Below are 27105 nucleotides of genomic sequence, written 5' to 3' on the forward strand. Positions count from 1 at the left end.
AAAGCGACACCTTTGTTTTTCAACATCTTCAAGAAAATATGTTGCAGCAGATTTACCCAATATCACATATTGTTTGGCTTCTTGATTTTTGCTTCCATGAGCATGGATTGTAGATCCAAGGAAGAAAATCATGGACAAATCCAAACTTGTCTCCATTTATCATGATGTGTATTGCTTGTATCGGTCCAGTTTGAGGGTTTTTATTTTATATGGAGGTGTAACCCATGCGGAAGGTCTTTGATCTCTAAGTGCTTCAAGTCCCCTTTGCTGTCAGCAAGCAAAGTTGTGTTATTTGCATATCATTGGTTGTTCATGAGTCTTCCTCCAATCCTGAAGCCAGATTCTTCTTCATATGACCCAGTCTCTTGGATTATTTGTGAAGCAAACAGGTTGACTAGGTGTGGTGAAAGGCCCTGCCTCACACCTTTCTGGATTTAACCCTTTCGTGATCAAATTAGTTTAAGTTGGTATATTGAGTTGGTGTACAGCTTTTCAGTAATGGAATGCATGCAGAATAATTAAGTCACGTTAAAGTTCGTTACATAAAGTGGATTTTGGTAAATAGTACATGGGATACCTATGTCCCCTTGAACTCTGGGTATAGGATAGACGGGATTAGGCATGAGAGAAAATGGTTTGTTCTTAGCAAATTTATTTTTTGTGTAAAGCTTTAGGAAACTTGAAGTAAAGCATATGGGCCCCCTACAAAGGATGCACGTAACTATTGATTGGGTCTCCTTTTCGGGGCTACATTCTCTGCCCTTTCTTCTACATTGCTCGAGAGGGAAACATTTTCCAACATGTTGGAGTCGCCTGTCAGTTGACCTCTTGCTTCCTCCTGGCTTGATCTTGCCGAGAAAAGAGGGCCTTCCCATCCTTTTGATTTCCCAGCCGGCAATAAGCTGTCTAAGGCAGTCAAGCCTGAAAGGGATACTCTCGAAGCCACTGAACGTTGCTTCCATTACAAGCAGTTACACATAGCATTGGCACAAGGTGAGCATGTGAATGTAAGTGGGACCCTAGCATCCCAAGGTCACAAGAAAGGCCAAAGAAAAAAGTAAGTGCATTATACATGTCCCACTGATCATGAAAGAGAGAAACCACATCGTATCTCCCTACCCCCCTCCCCAGCCTGTTCTGTTCAAAAGACCGTCTCTTGGTCAACATGCATCTTCCTTATGAGCATAATAGTAAATGTTCGGGAATGCCCCTTCTCAATGATATCTGTAGTTACCCACATCTTTGAATGCCTTTGCCTAGTCAGTAAAACACAGGTCAACACCTTTTCTGGTATTCTGTGTTCAGTCAAGATCCATCTGATGTCAGCAACGATACCCTTTGTTCCATGTCCTCTTCGGAATCTGGCTTGAATATCTGGCAGAGCCACGATCTGAAAGTGTTCAAAGCTCCTACTGTGCTGCTGACTTAAGTGGTGGCCCTGGGCCATATCTCGGCCTCTGACTGCAGCTTCTGGGAGACTCAGCCCTTGGGTCTAAGGGGGCAGGGCACTGGGAGGAGTTCACAGTAACAGCAGCTCTCCACCTAGTGCTTCCTGGGATCTGACTCACACAGCTTAGAGGCAGCACTGTGGGGACACCTCCTCGAGGGCTAGATTTCAGTGACACATCTGGATACAAAGACACATTAAGTCCCAGGTTATCAGCATCTGGCTCGCAGACCACTGGCATTTATGAATCTGCTTCCGTAAAGACTTCTGAGCTACATTTTTGAGTTAGAGACAGTGGTTGGGAAACTAGCTCATGCATTACTTTGTCACGGATGCTCCAGAAACAGGGCCAGGCTTCAGCAGTTTGTTGGCTCCAGGAAGGAGAACACTGTCTGCCTTTTTTTAAATTAAATACTTTTATTGGGGGCTCTTACATCTCTTATCACAACCCATACAATCATCCATTGTGTGAAGCACATTTGTACATTTGTTGTCATCATCAGTTTCAAAACATTTTCTTTCTACTTGAGCCCTTGGTATCAACTCATTTTTCTCCCTCCCTCTCCTTCCTTCATGAACTCTTGGTAAGTTATAGATTATTATTTTTCATATCTTACATCGTCCTCTGTCACCCTTCACCTACTTTTCTGTTGTCCATCCCCCTGGGAGAGTGTTATATGTTGATCCTTGTGATCGATTCCCCCTTTCTCCCCCCACCTTTCCCTTATCCTCGTGGTATCTCTATTCTCATTGTTGGCCCTGAGGGGTTTATCTAGCCTGGATTTCCTGCGTTGAGGGCTTTTATCTGTAGCAGTGTGCATGTTCTGGTCTAATCTGATTTGTGAAGTAGAATTGGGGTCATGATAGTGGGGAGGTGGGGGAAGCATTAAGGAACTAGAGGAAAGTTGTGTGTTTCACTGGTGCTATACTGCACCCTGACTGGCTCATCTCTTCCTGTGACCCTTCTGTGGGGGGATGTCCAATTGTCTACAGATGGGCTTTGGGTCTCCACTCCATATGCCCCCTCCCTCCATTCACATTGGGTATGATTTTATTCTGGGTCTTAGATGCCTGATACCGGATCCCATTGACACCTCATGATCACACAGGCTGGTGTGCTTCTTCCTTGTGGGCTTTGTTGCTTCTGAGCTAGATGGCTGCTTGTTTATCTTCAAGCCTTTAAGACCCCATATGTTATATCTTTTGATAGCCGGGCACCACCATCTTTCTTCACCACATTTGCTTATGTACCTATTTTATCTTCAGCAATCATGTAGGGAAGATGAGCATCACAGAATGCTGATTATTAGAACAAAGTGTTCTTGTGTTTAGGGAATACTTGAGTTGAGGCTCAATGTCCTTCTGTACCCTTAATTCTTAACATATAGATAAAAGTACATAGATCTATTTCCCGCTTGTTACATATGAATGTATTTACATGTGTACATACCTATATTTAGACCTCTATAAATGTCCTTTGCTTTCTAGTTGTTTCCTCTATTTCTTTTACTTTCCTCTTGTCCTACAATCATGTTAAGCCTTCATTTGGGTTTAATAATTCTTGCTGCTACATTCCCCTTGATTAAGCCCCACTAGGCATCCCCTTCTCTCCATTGATTTTAGTTCACTTGTTATTCCCTTGTTCCTGGGTTGGCTCCCCCCTCTCCCCCACCTTACTTTCTCCCACCTCCCCTTCTTCTGTATCCTCTCCAAAGGAACCATTGGTCCCATTCTTATCGTCTCTGAGTTGGTTGTCTCGCCTATCTTATCTAGATAGATATGTAGAGATATTAATAAGTGCAAAGACCAGGCAAAGCCAAATAAAACAACAAAGTCAAAACTAACAAAACAACAACAATAAGCAAAAACAAATAACAACAAAAAGAAAGCCATCTTCTGACAAAAATGGAAAAAATCTATAAATAGTTCAAGGTCTGTTTGTTGGCCTTTATGAGTGTTTTCCAGTTGAGCTGATGGGGTGCCATGCTCTGTCTCCAAAGTCTATTTTTGGTATTCCCCCAGGATTTCATCCCTTTGCTTCCCTTGCTGCTTTGCACATGCCCTTAATGTTTCGACCCAGTGTGATGGGTTCAGACTGGGTACAATTCCTTCACTGTGTCCGCAGTGTTGTCCCCATAGCGCCATAGTTCAGTGAGGGATATCTTGTGGTGGGGCTGGCCCTATGGTCCTCTCTGTGCATTGTCTGCTCTGACCTGAGGGATTACAAAGAGCCTTGTCCCCAGCTTTGTCTCCCCCAAAGATATGCCAAACATTGGGGACTTTTTTGCCAGCATGTGGGGGGAGGTCGGATGCATAGAGACATTGTCCCTGGAAGCAGTTAGTCACCAGACTAAGGTAAGCCCACACCCTGATGTTAAGGACAATGGGCTGGCTACTCCGCCCTGAAGGCTTGCAGTCATCAGTTTGGTTCCTGTAGGTGGAGTTCACACCCTACTGATAATGGTCTCAATCAGCTGATCCAGGGAACAGGTCAAACCGGCTCAGTGACATCTAAGTTAGGCTGCCATACTGAATCTAGGATCCGCCCATCTTGTCACATGTATACCAGTTCCTCCTCTTCCTATTGTTGCAAGTATGTCCCTAGATTGTCCCCCTCTCATTGCTGTATAACCTATAGTGCAACCACTTCCGGTGACATATGTCTTTACCTGTAATTAGTGGGCTTGATGCACCCCCAAAGATATATAGGCCTGGGTTATTAATAAAGAGCTCTCTCTCGGCTCCCCCTCTCCTCTCCTGTCCTCGCTCCCCTGTCCCCTTTTCCCTTGTCCTCCTTCCCTTCCCTCTCTCTCCACGTAGACCACCAAGTGAGGCTGAGGTGAGCATTGCTACCTTTAAATGTGTCTGACTCCATTATTTCTATCTCGCATGCTCTTTATGACTTTACTATAATCTTTACTTATCGCTGTCCAATTGTACCTACTGGATCCGTGATGATGTGTTAGGGCAGGTACCCCGACACTGGCCAGGGATATCATCCTTGGGGCTTGGTGGGCCAGGATGTGTTCCCTTCCCTTTCCATCCATCTTGTTTCTCCTGTGTGTCTAATCTGAAGCACCCCCCTCCCCAAGCTGTAGCTTCAGTGCTGTCATCTGAAGTGCATTCTGTGGATTGGGGGGCAGTGTCCACATAGTTGGGATTTGGGTCGGTCCCATAGACCTCTCTATTGGTTCCCTGGTACATGCCAGTATGTTGTATTCACTTCTTGGTGTATCAGGTTGAAGCCTGCTCTCTCCCTCCCTCTCCTGTGGAGACATAAAAATACCCCTCCCCTCCGGTGGGTTACTGCCCTCCTCTCCTGCTATCCTTTCTTTCCCCCTCCTATTTAGTTGGCTGCCTTATGTATCCCTGGATTGGGTTTGGTCCCTGCCATTGTCCCTGTACCTCACCCCAGGAATGTATGTATACAGTAGCTTATCCTCTATGCCCCATTTTTCAAGCTTACCTCAGTGTACTCACATTGTACTTGTCCATTGGTGCTTGGCCTCCTTCACTTAGCATGATTTCCTCCAGTTCTTCCCATGTGGCAATGTGCTTCATACGTTCATCGCTGCTTTTTAGGATGTGTCGTACTCCATTGTATGAATGTACCATTGTTTATTTTATCCATTTGTCCATTGATGGAAATTTGGGTTGTTTCCAACTCCTTGCAATTGTGAACTGTACCATGATGAACACTGGAGCTCAGATGTCTGGCCGTGGTTTGTTTCTTGCCTCTTCTGGGTATATGCCCAGTAGGGGGATTGCGGGGTTGTATGGTAACTCGATTTCCATCTGTTTTAGATATCGCCAGATTGATTTCCATAGTGGCTGTACATACCTACATGTCCACCAGCAGTGGATGAGAGTTCCTAACTCACCACAGCCCCTCCAACACTTGTTGCTTTCTGATTTTTTGAATTGGGCTATCTTTGAGGGTGTTAGATGGCATCTCATTATTGTTTTAATTTGCATTTCTCTTATAGCTAAAGATCAGGAACATTTTTCTCATATGTTTATTGACCATTTGGATTTCTGCCCCTGTGAAACTTCTGTTCAGGTTCTTTGCCCACCTCCTTAGCGGGCAGTTGATTTTTTTCTTACTGTAAGCTTGCAAAGTATTGTAGATTTTAGTAATAAGGCCTTTGTCTGATGTGTCATTGCTAAAGATGTTTTCCCATTCTTTGGGCTCTCTTATTACTCTCTTGGTGAATTCTTTCGATGTACACAGGTGTTTTATCTTCAGTATATCCCACTTGTCAATTTGTGCCTCCTCTGTGTTTGTGTCCTTCCCTATTTCTGATAGCCTATGTATTCCCTGTGCCAAAGTTCTCAGGTTGGTCCCAATTCCCTCATTGATGACCCTAACAGTTCAGGGTTTACCTCGAGGTCTGTGATCCACCTAGAGTTTATTCTTGTGCGTGGAGTGAGAGAAGGGTCTTGCTTCATTTTTCTGCAGGCAGATAACCAGCACCACTTGTTGAAGAGGGCATTCGCTTCCCATTGGATATTTTTGGGCCCTTATGAAAGATCAGTTATCTGTATGCTGATGATTTTATTTCTAGGTTTTTAGTTCTTTTCCATTGGTCTGAGTATCTGTCGTTATTCCAATAATACAATAGGTGCTAAAGTCAGGTAGAGCAAGTCCTTCCACTTTGTCCTTCTTCTTGAGGAGTTTCTGCTAATTCTGGGCTTCTTCCCTCTCCATATGAAGTTGATAATCAGTTTTCCCAATTCTTTGAAGAAGGATGATGTTATTCAAATTGGGACTGCATTAAACTTATACAGTGCTTGAGCAGAACTGACATCTTTACTACACTGTCTTCCAGTCCACGAGCAGGGGATACTCTTCCATTTGTTGAGATTACTCTTAGTTTCTTATACTAGTGTTCTGTAGTTTTCCTTGTATAAACCTGTTTTTTTTAGTCAGTTATATCCCTAGATATTTCAATTTATGCTTGGCTATTGTAAAGGGTACTACCTTTTAAATCGTCTCTTCTGTGATCTTGTCTGATGTGTAGAACAGTCCAATAGACTTCTGTTTGGTGATCTTGTATCCTGTCACTCTGCCATATTCCTCTATTGCTTCCAACACTCCGCTTGTGGAGTTTTGGGGATTTTCAATATATAAAATCATATAGTCTGCAAATAATGACAGTTTCCCCTCTTCCTTCCCCAGATGAATACCTTTGATGTCTTTCCTTTGCATTATGTTGTTAGCTAGGACCTTCAATACGATGTTAAATAGGAGTGGGGACAAGGGGCATCCTTGTCTGGTCCTCTTTTTCAGTGGAATTGTTTTTGTCTTTCTTCCATTGATTATCATGTTGGCTGTTGGTTTTTCATATATAGCTTATATAATATTGAGGCATTTTCCTTCCATTCCTATCCTCTTGAGTGTCTTAAACAGGAATGGGTGTTGGATGTTGTCGAATGCTTTTTCCACATCTATCGATATGATCATGTGGTTCTTATAATTTTTCATATCAATGTGGCGAGTAATACTAATGGTCTTCCATATGTTGAACCATCCTGCATCTCTGATATGAATCCCATGTGGTCATGGCGAATTATTTGTTTTATCTACTTTTGTATTCTATCCGCCAGTATTTTGTTTGTCTGCCTTTTAAAATCAGATCCCTGAGCCATGTACCCTGTGTTGCATGTGTAACTTGGTTTTTGCCATAAAACTTCTCATCCCTGATCCTTGTAACTATGCCTGTTCCAACTTGCCTGCCAATTCACCTTCTAGACAGGCTCGGCATGAATCCTGTCTGTAACCTGGGGGACTACCTGTATACACGTGGAACCCAGTCTTTCTGTGAAGCCAATAGAGCCCAGCTGCTCTTGTCAAGCATTGTGGAGACATTGCCTGGCTCCCCTGGACTCAGTGGGACTGGGTGTACTAGGATTTATGGACAAATTTGGCCCTCAGAGCAAGGGCCAGGCATTAGCTAAGTCCGACACTTACCTCATTGACATGAATTTCTGCCTCAGCAACACTCACCCGTAGATCTCTGAGAACTCTTTATAGAGAGACACTGTGTGGATGTCCTGGCCTCGCAGCCTGAGGCGGCCCCAGTGCTCCTTCAGGGTCTCCAGCTGCTTCCACAGCACCAGGAACGACTTCAGCAGAGCCAGCGCCGTGACAGTGTCGCATGAGCCGCCCCACAGCTCGGAGGTCTTTCTACGGCCAAGGAACCGACTTCTGAACTCAGGCATGTTGGACGACTCTGGCTGAGAGCGTGACAGAAACCCTTCTTTACTGCTCACGATGCAGCGCCAGGTAACCTTTTACCTGCCCGCCCCCCTCCCCCGCCCCGCAAAATAAAGCATTCTTCTGAGAACGGTTCACAGGCCTGCAGTGCACATAATGCCCAGAGAGGTTAAGCATCCTTCCGGAACTGAAAGGAGGAAAATGTTTCTGTCTCACTTTCTGCTTGAATCCAGAACCACCCATGTTTAAAGCTCCCTTAGAAGGAGCCCTACGGAACCCTCATGACATAGTGAGTGACACACCGACCCCCTAGGTGGAAAGTCAACAGTTCAAACTCACTAGTTGCTCCGAGGGGAGAAGATGAGGCTTCCAAGTCTCAGAAACCCAAAGGGGGCAGTTCTACTCTGTCCTGTAGGGTTGCTATAGATCAGAATCAACTCGATGAAAGTGAATACAAGGAAGCCTGGTGGCACTGTGGAGCTCTGGTGGTGTAGAGGTTACCCGTTCAGCTGTAATCCACATGGTCGGCAGTTCAAAACCACCAGCAGCTCTGAGGGGAAGAGACTGGGCTTTCTATCCCCATAGCAGTTAAAGTCTTAGAAACGCACAGGGGTCACTGTGAGTCAGTGAGTCTGGAGTTTGTTTTTTGGTGGCACTGCTGGGTAAGTGATGGGCTCCTAAGCACAGTGTCACCGGTTCAGACCACCTGGCATGCCTTGAAAAGAAGAGGGTGGCATCTGCTCCCATAAAGCTCCACGGCTGTGGGGACCATCTATTCGGAGAGTTCTTATGAGTCTGAATTGACTTCATGACAGTGGGGTTTTGTTGTTGTCTTCCATCTGACTACTAACATTTATTTATCTTCCAAAAGGGAACCTTTCCTATTTAGCATCTGCTTTCTAAAAAGTGCTTTCTAAGGCCTTCTTCCTTCCATGCAGCCCTCGTGGGTGTTGGTTCCAGCTCACGGCGACTCTAAACTGCCTGGTCCTGGCCAGCTTCACAATGGTTCTGATGTGTGAGTCCATGGTTGCAGCCACTGCGTCAGCCCATCTTATTGCGGGCCTTCCTCTCCTTCCCTGTCCCTCTGCTTTACCAAGCACGATGCCCTTCTCCAGGGACTGGTCTCTCCTGACCACATGCTCAAAGTCCACGAGACAGTCGCGCCAACCTTGCTTCTCAGGAACATTCTGCCTGTACTCCGTCCAAGACAGATGCTTGGTTCTTGCAGAGGCCCATGGTGCCACGGTGCTTTCCACACTGTTCACCGGCACCGCAGTCCACACGCACGACCTTCTCTTGGGTCTTCCTCATTCCGGGTCCAGCTTTCACGTGCACATGAGGTGGTGCAAACCAGCATGGCTGCAAGTCCCCAAGGAAGCTTGATTGGAGCCTTCTGAACCCCGGGCAGCACTTGGCACCTCATCTGAACTGGTTGGAGGAGATTCACAAGGGAGCCAAATGGAAAGTCTAAAGGTGTAATGGGTGGGATGGGGAGCACTAGACTGTTCCATCCTTGACTGCGGGAAGAGCAATGGGGTCTTATAGAAGGTGCGCCCCTTGGGCATGAACACTGAGGACTAAGAGGGTATAAAGGATGTTAGTATGGGGGCCTTGGGAAAGAGATCCATGAAGGAACAGAGGATTGGACCACAGGATTATAACAGGGTCTGCTCACTGTTTAACAGAGGGATACTCATCAACACTAGGTCAGGACAACAGCTCGACTTGGAACTACGTGTATGGTCTCTCTCTTTTTTCTTTCTTCTTTTGGTGTCTCTCTGTGTAAGATATGCAGGATACACAATCCCAAGGAGACAGTAACTGGACCCAAAGATTCTGGAGGGCGGGGGCATGGGAGAAGATGAAGCGTGGGGAGGGGAGCGAGGAGCCAATAACGACAGGGACAGAGGAATAGCAAGGGATATAAAATCAATAGGGAGAAGGGTATAGCATTCTAGATCATGTTTGATCAATTGAAATGCATCTGAGAGGTGAATGATAGGTAAATATAATAGTGGGGCAGGAGGAAAGGAAAAAGAGGAAAGAACTAGAAACTAATAATCACAAAAATAGAAATGAATATAGGTATGTATATGTAAATATATACATATATAGAGATAGATGTATTCGCCTCTCTCTATATGCATATATATGTAAATACAATTAGGAAGCAGATGGACTTTGGGCCTCTACTTAAATCTTACCTCAGTATAAGAATGGTTTGTTCTAATAATATGGCAGTGTACGATACTCACCTTTCTGACACAATTGCTGAAGACAAAATGGGTGCATAAGCAAATGTGTGAAGAAATTGGTGGTGCCTGCTATCAAAAGATACAGTGTCTGGGGTCTTAAGGACTTGAAGGTAAACAAGTGGCATCTAGCAGGGAAGCAACAAAGCCCACATGGAAGAAGCGCACCAGCCTGTGTGATCATGAAGTATCAATTGGAACCGGTATCAGAAGTTCAAAAACAAGCAATCAAATTGACATGAAGAAGCATAGACAGAGTAGAGACTTCGAACCCACCTGTAAGATAATTGGACAGTCCCTCACAGAAAGGCCATACGGGAGAGAAGATATATCCAGGGTGCAGTATAGCACCGATGAAACATATAATTATCCTCTAGTTCTTTAAGATATCCTCCCCTTACTATTATGGTCCCAGTTTTACCTCATTAAGCTTGTTAGACCTGTGAATATTCATTTGTATAATGAAGATCATGTGATGTATAAAACCCAAGATAGATAAACCCATCAGAAATAGTAATGGGAGCAATGATTCCCTGGGGGTCTGGGAAGAGAGGTGAGGGGGAACCAATAGCAAAGATGACTGTATTACCCCACTCGAGGGGAACCAATAACAGAATTGTAGGGGAATGGATACAGTGGATGGTGTAAGATATGGCAAAATAACAATATTTATAATAAAACTATAAGACTAAGGGTTCCCGGGGAGTAGGGTGGGGGATGGAGGGGACAAAGGGGAATTGATATCAAGGAGTTCAAGAAAGAAACTGTTTTGAAAATGATGGTGGCAATAATTGTGCAATTATGCTGGATCTAATTTAATTGTGGATTGTTATAATATCTGTAGAAAGTTAAAAAAGGAAACACACCATGGCTTGGGTCAGGTGCACCCTTGCCCTCAAAGTGGCACCCTGCTCATCATCCTTTTAAAGAGGTCTGTGCAGCGATGGCCCAAGGCATGCATTGCTTGCCTGCTTGCCTGTTGCTTCCACCAGCGTTGGTTGTGGATCCAAGTGAGTCAAAAGCCTTGACGCTTTCAATCTTTTCTCTGTTGACTCGTTGTTACCTCTTGGCCCAGTGGCAAAGAGTTTTGTTTTCTTGACATTGAATTGCAATCCATGTGGAAGGCTGCAATCCTTGATTTCTTCAGCAAGTGCTTCAAGTCCTCCTCACGTTCAGTAAGGAAAGTTGTGTCGTCTGCGTATCAGAGGTTGTTAATAAACCTTGCTCCAATCTTGATGCCGAGTTCCCCTTCATGTCTCCAGCTTCTCAAATTATTTGTCAGCATACAGATGGAATAGGTATGGTGAAAGGATACAACCTTGTGCACACATTTCCTGGTTTTAAACTATGCGATGTTCCCTTGTTCTGTTCCCGTGACTGCCATACAGGATCCATAAGATCACAGTGAAGTTTTCTGGAATTCCTTTTCTTTCAAGGCTATCGATTCACACAGTTGAATACCTTTGCATCATCTGTGAATACATTTGCATCACTTAGTAGTCTTAAATGGGAATAGTCTTAAATGAGAGTCTATATAATATAAAATGAGATAATTTTAAAAAAGTAAACTTACTTCACTAATAATATGTTCATGTTGTTATCTCTACAAAAGTGCTTTAATGAATAGTATAAAGGACAGCAGACAGAACAAGGTGGGGGCAGGTGTGATGTCAGGAAAAAAAGGATAATTTGTCAGAAATGGGGCCCAAAGTTGGTCTATAGAGGGACCAAGCGCTCACCAGGCTTTGACACCTACGTCAAAGGATTGCCTGGACAATCCAATGTTTTAAAAATATTTTCTGCTCTGTTATCAGTTGAGATTTGTCTTTTCATTGTGTCATTGTTGCTGGGCCATTTGTATTTTGTCTTGAATTTACACGATTTTTTGTATAGAAGCCCAGATTACATAAACATAGAGAGACAACAACTAGATCAATAGATCCACAGGGAATGAAGGGGGAAGTGCAGAGTGGAGACCCAAGGCCCATTTGTCGACCACTGGAGATCCCCTCATAGAGGGATTTAGGAGAGGAGATGGGTTAGTCAGGGTGCGATGTAATACCGATGAAGAACACAGCTTTCCCCCAGATTCTAGATGCTTCCTCCCCCCAACTACCATGATCTGAATTCTACCTTGCAGGACTAGATAGGGCAGACGTTGTACACTGGTGCATATGGGAGCTGAAGGTACAGGGAATCCAGGGTGGATGATACCTTCAGGATCAGGGGTGTGAGGGGCGATGCTGGGAGAGTGGAGGGTGAGTAGGTTGGAAAGGGGGAACTGATTAAAAGGGTCTACATGTGACCTCCTCCCTGGGAGACGGACGGCAGAGAAGGGGGTGAAGGGAGACTCCGGATAGGGCAAGATATGATAAAATAACAATCTATAAATTATCAAGGGCTCATGAGGGAGGGGAGAGCGGGGAGGGAGGGGAAAAAAAAGAGGACCTGATGCAAAGGGCTTAAGTGGAGAGCAAATGCTTTGAAAATGATTAGGGCAAAGAATGTATGGATGTGCTTTATACAATTGATGTATGTATATGTATGGACTGTGATAAGAGTTATATGAGCCCCTAATAAAATATAAACAAAAGAAAATGATTAGGGCAAAACAAAACAAACAAACAAAAAAAGATCCACAGGGACGTGGCAGGAGAGGCTGCAGAAAATGAATGTGGAGCTAACAACAACGAGTACCAGGAGAAGAAATGTCCTGGACTGGATAGTAGTGATGTATGTACAACTCTTATGAACGTGATCAATCAAACGTATATGTGAATTGTATGTTGATGAAATAATTAAAAATAAACAAATTACTAAATAGAGATCAACCGGTTTCTTGAATTGGGCATTTCTTGGTCACTACACAGCTCCAGGGCAAGCCTCTGATTCCGCTGTGAAGTCAGGTGGCATGTCTAAGCTACTCCTTTCCTACTGCTCTGAAGAGGACATCTGCCTCAATTTCAGTCAATAGGGGAAGTCTTTTGGGGAGACGTCTAGAACAAACACGTCCCCTCTGCGGTGAAGTGAGAGTACTCGGTGTGGCCCTACCCATAGTCTTTGTAACTCTCACCCAGTGACTGGGGGGGACATGGAAATAGCATGCATAGAACTAATATCGGGATGCGTCCGTTTTTGCCATTTCCAAAGGCCTTCCTCAGACCTTTCAACTTGCTTCCTGCCAATATAGCTCTTCAACTTCTCTCACTTCCTCAGATGCCTCCTCCTCTCTCTCCTCTGTCTCTCATTCAAGCTAGTCTTTCTGGTGGAAAACTTGCCCCCCTGCTCTCTACCCCATCATCTGATTAATTACTAACCATCAGGTTTCCACTCCCAACCCCCTCTCTACAGGAAGTGTTTCATAATCTTCTACCTTCAAGCAGATGCCCTTTTGTGCCAATTAGGGTACTTCTGCTGCAAGTAAAATGGTGCCCAATTTGGGGGGCAGGTCCTGGTCTCCTTTCACATCTGTGGGCCCAACATTCTTGGAGATCTTCTTGTGTCTTGACATCGATCTTCCCCTTGGTTTAGGGGGTTCTCAGCACAGGGACCCCGGGACCAGCGAATGTGCGCCACCTTTGTTCTTTCTTCTTCCTGGTACTGAGGTCCCTTTGGTTTCTGCTCACTTGTTTAATCTCTTTTGTGTCTTAGAAGAGATTAAGTCAAAATACAGCCTAATCTTGTAAATTTTATCCTGACTTATGGTCATAACTGCCTCTAATCCTGCCTCATTAACATCCTAGAGATTAGAATTTGCAATTATATCAGTCTACCAACTGCTGGATAATTAATACTGAAAATCATGACCTAGCCAAATTGGCACTTTGAGGGGACACAGTGCAAAGCCCTGCTTCCTGGTGAATGAGCTGAGAAGAGGAGAGACTGTAGGGTATCCAACGGAAGGTTATGTTTACAGCCCAGCAACAGCAGCTGGTCCTGGTTTGGACTGGTGGTGCTATTAGAGAAGGAGGGAGGAAAGTAGGCAACTCAAGAGATATGAAAACAATAGGGTGAGAAATCTTGGCATCTGGTTGTGGGGGTGATGAAAGGAGTCGAGGATGGTGCTTAGCTGTTTGATTTGGCAACGGAGCAGGTGTTGGTACCGTTTACTAATAGGAAATACAGGGGAAGCGAGCTTGAACAGAGGGAGAAAAAGAGCTCAGTTGGAGACTCATCGTCTCTGAAATAAAACATTCAGGTGGAGATGTCCAATAGGCAACTGAACATACAGGTTAGGTGGGAAGATTTGGGCGGGAGAAGTAGATATTGGGAGTCATGATGTGTAAATGCCATTCAAACTATAAAAGCAGAGGGTTTGCCTGCAGAGAAAGGAGTGGGGCAGTCTGGTGGTTCCGTGTAGCAGGACTCTGGGGCCAGACTGATGGGTTGGAATCTGGTTATTTCTCCTCACTAGCGTACTACTTAGTCTTTCTGAGCCTTGACATTCTTATCTGTAAAATGTGATAAAAGTACTTACCGCATTCAATTATGGTGAAGATTAAATAAATCACTCTGAACAGACTTCAACTCGGAGGTAGAAGTAATAGGAGGAGGAATCAGAATAGTTCAACTGATAAATTTAGGAGTCACGGCACCTAAAGCCCACATGATTTTTTGATTTACTTTAAAATTGGGGCTGTGATGGGGAGAGACACTTTTAGGTCCAAAGAATGCTTTCATATTTGTATGCTAATATAGAAGTTAAATATAACTTTTATTTATTTATTGTGGAAGAAGGGCCCCAAAAGACAAAAGTCCTGGGGACCAGTAGAGTGAACATGGCCCTGCAGGAATAGTTGGAGCCCCGGTGGCATCGTGGCTGTTTGTTGGGCTGTAATCTACCGGTCAGCAGTCAAATCCACCTGCCACTTTTTGAGCGAAAGATGGGCTTTCTACTCCTGTAAAGAGTCTTGGAAACTCACAGGGGCGGTTCTACCCTGTCCTCCAAGGTTGCTATCGGTCATCCTTGGCTCGATGGCAGTGGGTTTGTTTTTTGAGTTTGGTGGTAGCACCAACGACTGGGTCAATTCCAACTCCTAGCCACCCCACAAAGGCAGTGTGGAACTGCTCGGGGCATTTCCTAGGGTATAATCTTTATGGGAGCAGAGTCTAAGTCTTACTCCCCTGAGGCTGCTTGGGGGCTTGAACTACGCCCCTTTCGGTTATCAGCTAAGCACTTAACCGTTGCTCGACAGGGCCTTCTGGTAGCAGTTGCCATCATCAAAACCCAAGGAGCACCAGCATTTGAGAGACAGCTTATGCCGAGCAGCCCGCGAAGGAGTCTGAGAAGGAGGCCAGTGAGGGTAAAGGAAAACGCGGGCCGAGTCAGCCACACCGCGGAAGCCAAGGGCCGAGAAGATTCCAAGAAATGACCTGCTGTGTTGCACACTGCCCAAGGATCTGGAAGAAAGGGGCTAAAAAGTGTTCCGCGCCTTTGGTGCCACGGACCAGGTGTTCTTGATGAGCATCATTTCAGCGAGGTGAGGGGGCAGAAGATGGATCGCAACATTCTGACGAATGGACGGAAGGTTAATGGAATGGAGATGGCTGGTAGAGGCATCTTTCAAAAGGTGGGCTCCCCAAAAGAGGCTCATTAAGTGGTGGTGCCAACTAGCTTACTCAATGTTTAAACATGGTTCTGGTTCCCAGATGCACATAGAACCATTTAAGGTTACCTGTAAGCGCTTCAGAAGGACAAGCCCAGAGAGGCGGCTTGCCAGGAGCGCACAGCTCAGCTGTGTGCTGTGGATGAGCCCAGGCCTGAGGTGTTGCCTGGGAACCTCCACCCCACCCCTCTGGCCCTTCAAGTTGCAGATCTGCATGAACAATCCATAAGAAAGAGCATCCCATTGGACTGTTTGTTTTATTTGTTTTCAATGGCCCTCCAATAACCTTTGTTCTCTGTTATCAAAAGGAGCAGAAATAGCTGTCCCACCGACTTGGGACTCAGACTGAAAGAAGCATTTTGGAGTGGTTTTCACATGACACCGCTGCCTCTCTGCTGCTCACGTGTGACATTAGTACGGAACAAGGGCCCATGTGAGGACAGATGGGGCTCTCATCCAGGTCCCAAATAGAAGATTCTTCATTCTAATACAGTCCTGACCAATGACATCGATGGTCCACCATGAATACCTGTGTATTTGGGTCCAATGCGGCTTGCTTCCCGGGGTCATCCTCCATGATCACATGACAGCTGCTCAGAGTGACATCGTCCATTAGCAGTTGCATGCCCGCTAGCTCTCCATGGGCCACTTTTCGGTCATGGTCACTCAGCTCACACAAGCACAGCTTTAAAAAATGAAAAAAAAAAGTATTTTGAGGACATCTATGCATCATTTACATATGTTGTTTTGGTGGGGAGGGGGGACTAGGAGTAGATGTAATTACAAGCCCCACTCTCCTAGGAAGCCCACTCAAATCCACGTACTATTTATAGCCTGAAGCCCTCCCTGTGCTCAGACCGTTGGCTCTGTGTGGATATACTGAGTTTCCAGTCCTTGGAATGTTGTGGAGCTCGCAGTGACCAAGCTGAAGGTCATGGGCTGAGTGATTCTCCTGGGAGAGGACAGAGGCACATGCATTGCTTGAATCCAACCCCAAACCACACCCATTGCCCTCAAGTTCATTTCCACTCATAGCAGCCCTATAGCAATGCTGTAGGATGGAGCAGTATGGCCCCTTTGGGTTTCTAAGACTTTCAATTCTTTATGGCAGCAGACAGCCTCATCTCTCTCTCAAAGAGTAACTGGTGGGTTTGAACCATTGACCTTGAGATCAGCAGTACAATTAATAGCCCACGACACCACTGGGACTCCAGACCCATTGCCTTAGGAAGGCAACAGAGACTGGTGTGCTTGCTGCCTGACTGCTGAGGAGGTAGAGTTTCTCAGAAGCAAAACAGAGTGTGTGTTTTCTCCAGGACCTTGCATCTTCAAAATAAGCAAACTCAAGGCATTCAAGGTCATCGTTCCCCCAGCCCCCACTCCACGTAACAGAGGTAGAAGTAGCGATCTTGCTGCTAAGCCTGCACCCTCAACTTCATAAAATATGGTGTGGCTCTCTCTTCTGCCTATATGGGCCTCTATAGTCTCTTGATCAAACTCATTAAAAAACAACCCAACAACCTGTCATAGTTAGATTCCGCCTCATAGCAGTCTTCAAGGACAAGGGAACTATATGGAAGTAGAGAGCCTCATCTGTCTCCCAAGGAATCGCTGATGTTTTCAAACTGCTGACTATGAGGTTAGTGACCCATTGAGCAGCCACGATGCCAGCAGGACTCCGTTCTCTCGACCACATCTGGCTGAAGAGAGCTGCGACCTCAACAGTCCGGATCATAAGCCAAGGCTGAAGCATTCTAATCATTTAAACCATATCTTTGATGTTGTTCATGTTTGTTTTCAAAGGAGGAAAACATTTCTTAGAAAATCTTTAAGAAGTTTTGTCTTTGTGAGTGTGCTTACTAGCTCCCTCAGTTCACGACCTGAAAATAATTACAACCATGACACAAATAGCCCATCAGACATAGCCCCTCATTGCCTGTAGGTTCTTCTAGAGTGCCTGGGGGCATGCGTACCACTCAAGATGACAACTCCAGCATGTCCCAGAAGCCTTTGTGTTTGCTGAATGAAAGTCTCCAAATTCCCTAATCCTAACTGCTGTGGCCGAGGCCTGGACTTCGGTGGTAGTTTGTGGCCAGGTGTCACTGAGTTGGTCCTGACACACAGTAACCCTGTACAGCAGAACACACTCTGCCCTTGTCTCACACCACCCTCCCAACTATTGCCACATTTAAGCCACTCTGGTAGTCACCGTGTTAATCCAGGCTGGGCAGAAAGGGCAAAAGTCTCACATTCTGTTTTTCTTTTTTAATTCCTCATAGCCCCTCAAAAGTCACACATTCTATAAGCTAAAGAGGAGCCCTGGTGACACAAAGGTTAAGCACTGGCTAGTACCTCAGAGGTTGGCGACTCAAACTCACCAAGAGGCTCCGCGGGAGAAAGAGCTGGTGATCTGCTGGCTTAAAGATTACAGCCCCGAAAAAGCTGTGGGTCAAATCTACTCGGTCACAGGGGGTTGCTAGGATTGGAAAACTTGACAGCACACAGCAGCAACATAAGTCAGAGCAGATGAAAATGCTGTGTGGATACTGAACTCAGGGTCTAGATTAGATCCCGAGCTGTAAACAGAAAAGAATTAATTCGACTACGGCGTCAGTGTGAAATTGTTGAAACCCAAAAAAGAGAGTTTTATAAGCTTGTTAAAAAGACTGCTTAAATTCAGCAGAAGTGCCCCGAGCAGTCAGGTTACTCAGTAAGCAGAGCAAGCCCAGCCTTGTTGGTGTTTATTTACTAATTTGAACAATCACATAGTTTTTCACCACATCAAAGATTCAGCGTCAAGGTATGGCTGGCGCCTGTCCCTCTTCCAACCCTATAGCATCTTCCTACAAAATCAAAGCCTCTTTTAAAATTTATGAGCCCCTAATAAAATGTAAAAAAAAAAAGAAATGATGAGGGCAAAGAATGTAAAGATGTGCTTTATACAATTGATGTATGTATATGAATGGATTGTGATAAGAGTTGTATGAGCCCCTAATAAAATGTTTTTTAAAAATTATAACCTTTGACAGGGCCGGAGTCTCCAGTAAGCAAAGTAAGCATGTGTTTACTTACTAATCTGAGTGAACAGTTTCACACGCTTTAACTACATTCATGTGAAATGTTCACTACAGATTAGGAAGCACAACACTCATAAGCACAAGGGAGCCCATGCTTACCTAGCATATTGGGTAATCCACTCTTGGGTCAGAGCTTTTCCTCGTGCTGAGGGGAAAAGTGTTGATAAAAAGGATTTTTCCAGAGATGACATTTTCGTTCAGTTCATGCCACTAAAGTAGTCTTTGACAGTTTTGCCTACCAATCTGGCAAGAGGTTTTACAATCATTTAACCCGGAAGTGACCAGAGTGTCCAGTGAAGGTAGTTTCATGTACTGCTGGGGATGGAGGTGGGGGTGGCTGTACACTGGTCTGGACTTTCAAGTGGAGCAGCTCAGTAATGCTGCTGCTGTTAGGTGCCCCCAAGAGGACCCTGTGAACAGTACAGTGAAACACCGGTCCTGCCGCATCCTCACAATTGTTGCTCGGGTGAAGCCCGTGGTTGCAGCCACAGCGTCAAGCCTTTTAATTGAGGGCCTTCCTCTTTTTCATGCCCCTCTACTTACGGAGCACAGCGTCCTTCTCCAGGGACTGGCCTCACCAGACAAACATGTCCAAAGTACGTCAGAGGAAGCCTCACCAGCCCCACTCCTCAGGAGCACTCTGGCTGTTCTTCTAAGACATGTGTTTGTTCCTCTCGGCGGTCCATGGGACTTCCAATACTCCTTGCCAGCACCAGAATCCAGACACATCGGTTCTTCTTTAGTCTTCCTTAGTCCATGGCCAACATGCACATGCCAAGGAGGTGACTGAAAATACCATGCTTGGATCAAGAGCACCGTAGTCAGTCCTCAGGGTCACCTCCCTGCTCTTCAGCACATTCAAGAGGTCTAGTGCAGCAGCGTTGCCCAGTGCAAAGCATTGTTCGATCTCTTGGCTACGTTTCTATGAGCATTGTTTGTGGATCCAAACAAGAGGAGATCCTTGACCATTTCAATCTTTTCTCTCTTCATCATGATGTTACTTCTTGGTCCAGTTGTAAGGATTTTGGTTTTCTTTATATTGAGTTGTAATCCATACAGAAGGCTGAAATCCTTGACCTTCATCAGCAAGTACTTCAAGTCCTCCTCACTTTCAGTCAGCAAAGTTGTGTCATCTACTTATTGCAGGCTGTTTATAAGCCCTCCTCCAATCCTGATGTCATGTTCTAGTACAGAGTCATGCTGCTTGGATAACTTTCTCAGTGCACACATTGGATAAGTACGGTAAGAGGATATAACCCTGACACACGCCTTTCTTGATTTTGAACCATGCAGTATTCCTTTGCTCTGTTTAAACAACTGCCTCTCGATCGATGGACAGGTTCCACATGAGCCCATTTAAATGCTGCCGAATCCTCATTCTTATCAAGGATATACATATTGGTTATGATCCACACAGCCTCTACATAGTCAATCATACACAAGTAGACATCTTCTGGGTGTTCTCTGCTTTCAGCCAAGGTCCATCTGCCGTCGGCAGTGATATGTCTGCCTTGCTTCATGTCGTCTGAATTTACAGCAGCTCCCTGTTGAGGGATTGCTGCCACTATTGTTGAATGAGCTTCAGCATAATTTCACATGCATGTAACACTAGTGATGTTGTTTGACGGTTGTGTCTCCTTTCTTTCGAAAGGGTACAAATTTGGATCTCTTCCAGTCAGTTAGTCAGGTAGCTCTTTCGAATTTCTCGGCATGGGGGTGAATGTTTCCAGGGCTTCATCAGTTTGCTGAAACGCTTCAGTTGGTGTTCCACCAATTCTGGGAACTTTGTGTTTTGCTAATATCTTCAGTGCTGCTTGAACTTCTCCCTTCAGCGCCAGTCGGTTCTTGATCATATGCTCTGTCTTAAAACGGTTTCATGGTGACTGGTGCTTTCTGAGAGTGTCTTTGTGCCCTCCTTTCTTCTTAGTTAGATGCTTCTCGTGTCATTCAGTAGTTTTCCATAACGTCGTTCAACATTGTTCAAGTCTAGACTTGCACTTCCTCTTCATATCTTTCAGCATAAGACATGCAGAGTGTGTCCCCACCCAGGGATACCACCACCACTTACTTGGGTATGTCAGTTTGGTGTACTGTGGTGGCTTGTCTGTTGCTGTCATGCTGGATGTCACTGATACTTCAAATACCAGCAGGATCACCCAAGGTGAACAGGTTTCAGCACAGCTTCCAGGCTAAAAATAGACTAAGGCGAAGGAATATACTGTCCACTTCAGAACAATTAGCCACTGAAAACCTTATGAACTCAGAAGCCGATACTGTAAGGGCAGTGAGCTATTCAATGTGACTCAAGCCAAACTCTCACCAAAGGACCTTTCCCTGCATGGGTCTGGGTATGAAGGTGGGGAAAGACACTGATAGGATTCACCTGTGAGTAATTGCTCATAGCGACGGTGAGTGCGCCACCCTACTGCTTGTAAAATGAGCCCCCAGAGAAGCGGACGCAGAAGGGAGCAGCTGACTGCCAGTGACCCAGCCTTCAGCTCTGTGGCTGGTTCTTTGGTCTGATTTCCCTTGCCTCCATGGCCCTGGGGGTAAGGAGGATCCTCCTGACAGACGTCTGAACTTGGATTGGGATTTACCGGCACCCACAAGACCTGGGCCATTGTCCTTTACGCTGCGCTTTCTGGGTGGCCCTGGTAGTGCCCTGCAGAACCCTGGGACGTAAGGGAGAGCACTAAGGGGAGGAGGCAGGGGTTGGAGCCAGACGTGGTAGAGTGGGAGAGCAGAGTGGAAAGGTGGGGCATTTGGGCCCAGTGTTGTACTGATTTTCATGAAGGCAATTGTTACTACGGAGACCAAGAATTTGCACCTTTTGCTCAGGCATTTTACATCTAAGAACTACCCTAAGGAAGCAATTGAGAGGCTAAGGTAGGAGATTGTACAGGGCAGTGTGATGTGGTGTCGTTGAGATGGAAAATGTTGACGTATCCACTATTGGGGATATACAGTGATACCTTGGTTGTCGAACTCAATTAAGTCTAAATCCATGTTTGAACACCGAAAAGTTCAAGAACTGACTCAATTTTTCCCCATAAGAAATCATAGGAATAAAATGGTTCTGAGGCTCCAAGATTACAGTTACAAATTCATTTTTCCAGGACTTTAGCCTTCCTGCATATCACTGCCTTGGGTACACTGTCACCATCGAGTTGTTTCTGATTTACTCAAATTAAGAGTAACTTTTCAGCCTCTTCGGTGGTCGGGTTCTTGGTTTCCTGGTTAAAAATTTCACATTTGTGTTAGACCAGATTGACTAGAGAAACAATCCAGGGACAGTGCTTTATATCAAAGAACAATTGTATATTGAGAAAACATCCCAGCCCAGTCCAGATCAAGTCCATAAGCTCGATATTAGCCCATAAGTACAATACTAGTCCATAAATCCTTCTTCAGATTCACGCAGTCACATGCAATGATGCAAAATGTAGGAAGATCACAGGCTGGTGGGTGCGACAGTCTTGTGGATCCAGTGGCGGTGGAAACAGCTCAGCACTGGTGCAGGTTTGCGTGGGGTTCCTTCAGCCGTCAAGTGTGGCTCTTCCACAGGAGGGTGAAACAGAGAAAGGGGCTCCTCCCAGGGCTCAGCAAGTCTCCCTGTGGCTTGTCAACAGGAAGACAAAGGCAGAGAGAGAGAGTCCTGCCTCCAGGGAGGAAGGGAGGATGTTCCCAGAATCCTCATGAGAAGGCCACGCCCACACGTAGGCTTCAGACTGTGGCCTGATTGACAGGCTAGACTCCACCCCTTCACTCATATTTCAAGTTGACATGAAATTATGTAACCACCACAACATCTTTGGCTACATTTGCTGGGTTAATCACCATGTTTGTTTGTTTTTCAAAAATGATATTGACTCAGCCATGCTGTATCCAGCTGCCAAATCAGACAAGTAGTGACTGGAGTCACATTTCACAATGATTTCTTTCTTTAACTCTATCTTGGTTCTCAGTTCCCCCTTAGCTTTGCTGCCTGTGTCACTAACTTCCCTTGGCGCCCCGGCTACAAGAGTTCGGGCACGTAAGAAAAGCACAATGACCGTTTTAAAGCACTGACATAGCCCTCGGGATTGTCTGCGTGACAGCCGTGCTCCAGGCAACGTGTGTGACTCACTCTCCAGCCAGGACTGGTTTTCTCAAGTTGGATTATTGGGCAAAGCTACGCGTATGAGCAGATTTATTTTTTGCTGTCAGAGTAGTGGTGCGTTCAAGCCTGGAGCCGGTCCACTACCGATAGCCGGTCCACTACCGAGGTATCTCTGGGCTCTCACGCACTGCCTCCAGATCACCCTGACACCTACCGCCCGTCTCATAGAACTGAGCCGCCCCTTGGGGCTTGGGGACCATGGATCTTTACAGGAGTGGCTGGTGGCTAGCAGCCCAGTGAGAGTAACGTACAATCTGGTAGCCTCCTATGGGAGAATATTATGCAGTCGTTACAGAATGGCATTCAGAGATTCTTTATCAAATCAAGTGAACAGAACAATGCACAGCTGAACACAGAATGTCGTGTCAATAGTCCGTCCTCTAAAAGGACAAATAAAATTAATATAAGAGAAAATCCTAGAAAAAATGTTCGCTGGGATCATTTCTGAGTTGGGGGGCCTAAGATTGAACCATGATTATGATTTTTGGGGAAATTTTATTGACCAGGTTTTGAGTACACATAAAAGCCAACAACACAAACCCATGTTCCTAACACGCAGGCCCCACCCTCGTGAACCCACAGCCGGTGCTGCCTCACTGCCACCCCTCTCTGGTCGGTCGGCCAGCGTGAAGCAGAGATGTGGTTGGTTTTCATACCCACGTTCTTAGTACAGTATGATTACTTTCATTTTTAAAAGATGTGATAGCACTTCCTTGAAGATTTGGAGGAAAAGGGCACACTTATAAAGGCCTCCTTGACGTTGGACAGTGTAAGACATGACAAAATAATAATAATTTATAAATTAAGGATTCATGAGGGAGGGGGACAGGGAGGGAAGGGAAAAACGAGGAGCTGATACCAAAGGCTCAGGTAGAAAGCAAATGTTTTGAGAATGATGATGGCAACAAATGTACAAATTGGCTTGACACAATGGATGTATGTGTGGATTGTGAAAAGAATTGTACGAGCCCCCAATAAAATAATTAAAAACAGAAAAAGTCTCCTTATGGGTCCTGCTTATAATGTTCTCCTCATCCCTGTTCCTTCCCCAGGTGAGTCAAGGGCTGCCAGCCGGGGAGGTTTTTTTTAGGCGGCTCAGTGACAGAAGGTGCTGGCTGCTCTCCAGGTAACTGCTGATCGTGGGAGCACCAGCCGAGGCAGATAACAGCCGAGAGCATGATTCTCACCCGGTCGGTAGAAACAAGACTTGTCTTTCAGCATCAGGTGCATAACTTCACATCAGACACTGGTGATCTCACAGCACTGGCTAGAGCAGCGGTTCTCAACCTTCCTAATGCAGCAACCCTTTCATACAGTTCCTCTTGTGGTGGTGACCCCCCAACCATACAATTATTTTCGCTGCTACTTCATCACTGTCATGTTGCTACTATTATGAATCGGGTGACCCCTGTGAAAATGTCGTTTGACCCCCTCAAAGGGGCCGTGACCCCCAGGTTGAAACCCCCTGGGCCAGAGTACAGAGGATATGCCCCGTGGACTTAAAGACTGTGTTTTGCAGACTGCATTCTGCTCTCTGGGGGACAAATAAGATCTCCTCTACCTGCATATTGTATTCCAGGGGATCTGGGAGGCCACTCATAACTGGAAATGGTCCTCCATCTTCCAGAGAGGTTCTCCAAGGGAACAGAACATATGCCTAAAAAACAAACACACAAGAAATAATAACAAACAAGATCACACTGAATAATTGTGTCACTGGACAATAGGTACCTGTGAACGGGATGCCTGTGAGTGGATCCTAAAACATTGTTGGATGGTTTATTTATTTTGGAGAAATACTTCTTGATGGCTAGTTCCTGATGGGGTAAAGAATAATGTTTATTTAGCCCCTCCAGAAGGTGGCTTAACACTGAAGATCCTTAGGAGTTCAGTATAATAAGTCGATACCAGCGTTTAAAAGTACTGGAACAGGGTGACACCAATGGGGTATATTTATCATTAACAACAGTAAATTTTCTCAAATGATCTCAGTGTTATGTACCTTGAAAATCTTTCTGTTACCCTTGTGACTCAGTTCTAGCTTAACATCACATAAACTTCTGTTTCTTCACATTATTGTCCAATGGTCAAAGCATCCCTTAGTCCTTGTGGGTCTATGTGCAGCCTGGGATGCGATGGGCCTGCCCATTCTACCCCATTCTATACGTGCAGACTCGGTGCTACCTTCAGATGATTCTTAGGAGCCCTGGTGGTCTAGTGGTTACAAGTTGGGCTGTGATCTGTATGGTCAGCAGTTCAAAACCACAAGCACCTCCTTGGGAGAAAGACAGGACTTTCTACGCCTGTAAACAGTTACAGTCTTGGAAACCCACAGGGGCTCACTATGAGCTGGCATTGACTCGGGTAGTGAGTTTTCAGATGATTCCTTGACTGGGAGTTGCTCCACATCCTCCTGGGAGCAGGAAGCCAGGGCACCTACCTCCAGGCAGTGCCCAAGGCAGAAGAAGCAAAACTACTGGTCAGAATCCAACCCTCCCTTCTGGATTTCAATTGGTTCAGGAGTCTGCCTTGTAGCAGAGTAGCTGAAAGTGTGGGCGTGACTTATTGAAGCGGATGTTAGTGTCACTTGGGCTAAGCTTTATAACATGAAAACATCAAGTTGGAGTCAAAAGAGCTGGGCTTGTGAGGTGGTCTTAAGGAGAGGTCCGCAGAGTCTTTTATTGTCCTCCCATCCAGCGATGGCCTTCTCCCCTCCGTTGGGATGTATGTGGGACTTGGTGCTGTTTCGAATAATCAGTGTTTGGCACCAGTGATGGTGATGGGCTCTCCCTTCGGAAATTCGGTCCTAGCAATTGTGGCTTTGGCCTTGGGTTCTCCTTCATTCCCTTGATTGCTCTTGCTTGGAGAGGCCGCCTGTCGTGTAGTAGGCAGCCCCGCGGAGAGCTGCCCACGTGATGAACGTGAAGGGGATCTTCGGAAAGATCGTTCTGCATGGGTAACATTGTTCGGAACAACTGGAGTCCTCAGCGTCTCTCGCAACAATCCATGTCGTCCGCAGGGCTAGTCAAGCCCGCTGCTGACCTGATCATGGCACCTGGAAGACCAAATGCTGGTTCTGCTATCGACTGCGAGTAAGAGAAGCTGTTGCCCCGCTAGCCTGGGGAGCAGTTTGGAGACAGACCCTGACAGGGATCATGGCTGCCTGTGAGTGGAGGGAGCCAGTGAAGCGCTGTGATGCCCCCCCAACCCCCTCCCCCCAACACATACACACATTTAAACCAAGCAGAAGCCAAGGGACCAAAATCCCTCAACAAATCCTCTTGACACCTCGGGCCTTGTGAAAACTCATTGTCATCGGGGTGGGCTCTGCCTCACAGGGATCCCATAGGGCAGGCTAGAGCTGCCCCAGGGGGCTTCTAAGACTGTAACTCCAAGAGAGCAACCAGCTGTGAGCGCACCTGGAGGCTCCGCGGATCCAGTGGCTGCGGCAGGCCAAGCTGCGGTGCAAAGAGGCTCCTCACGAGAGAGTCGCTCATTGGTGGCAGCCCGTGGTACATGCCGTCGGTGACAGACTGGTAGGCAGGGGTGTTTCCAGCTGCCAAAAATGTCCTGGAAAACCATTGAGGGAAGTTCGTTAAAAGCAATGACTTACGTTTCTCAGTTTGACACTTTCTTCAAAGAGTAGAGGCATGGCGACATTTCCAGATGATAACTGAAGTTTCTTCCTCAGCCACCTCATCCCTGACCCCTCCTCCTCTCTCTGTTCGCGGACCTTCGCTCCCACCAGTCACAGGCTCAAGGGGGAGGCGGGTGGACGAGACTGAGTCGCAGAGCGATTCTGGCTCAGCCCACTTGGGTCAGAGCCTAAAGCCTAGATTTTTGGAAGGAGGTTGCCATTGGCATATCCACCTTGTTTGTCCGCAGGCAAGAGCATCAGCCAGACTCGAGCAAGAGGAGGCTGTCTGCCCCCCCCTAAAGAGTTACCGCCTCGGAAACCTGCCGGGGCAGTTCTACTCTGTCCCCTGGGGTCGCTAGGAGTCGGAATCTATTCAAGGGCAGTGAGTTTGGTTTGGTTTCGTTGTAAACCTAGCAAGGTTCTACAGAACTTCCGCAACAATGAACATGCTCTAGCATCTACACGCTTCGGTACGGTGGCCACGAGCCTCATGTGGTTGAAGCTTGGAAATGTGGCCTTTCTCACTTTCGCTCGCACCAGCAGAGGCAGGCTGGCTCTTAAACTGTGCAGCCGTAGCTCTAGAGCAAAAATCCCCGTTGTCGATTTTTTTTAAGACCTTAAAAATCTTCATGTGCTGAGAGACTAGTTTCTGAAATGTAAAACCAAATTGCAAATGAAACAAAAGACATGGGTTTGAGAAAGAAAGGTAA

At 46.0% G+C, this 27105-nt stretch overlaps 1 protein-coding gene across 1 annotated transcript in view; it reads right to left on the minus strand.

Annotated features, from left to right (window-relative positions):
• LOC142452380 (coiled-coil domain-containing protein 162-like) overlaps nt 1-27105 on the minus strand; it is an 84093-nt gene that overhangs the window by 31031 nt on the left and 25957 nt on the right. The window contains exons 5-7 of the mRNA XM_075553742.1: nt 26178-26328; nt 16052-16207; nt 7455-7684 (exon numbers count right to left, since the gene is read on the minus strand). Of these exons, the coding sequence (XP_075409857.1) occupies nt 7455-7684; nt 16052-16207; nt 26178-26328 (537 nt within the window). The remainder of the gene's footprint in view (nt 1-7454; nt 7685-16051; nt 16208-26177; nt 26329-27105) is intronic.

Source organism: Tenrec ecaudatus, chromosome 7, assembly GCF_050624435.1.
Source record: "Tenrec ecaudatus isolate mTenEca1 chromosome 7, mTenEca1.hap1, whole genome shotgun sequence".
NCBI classification, from domain to species: Eukaryota; Metazoa; Chordata; class Mammalia; order Afrosoricida; family Tenrecidae; genus Tenrec; species Tenrec ecaudatus.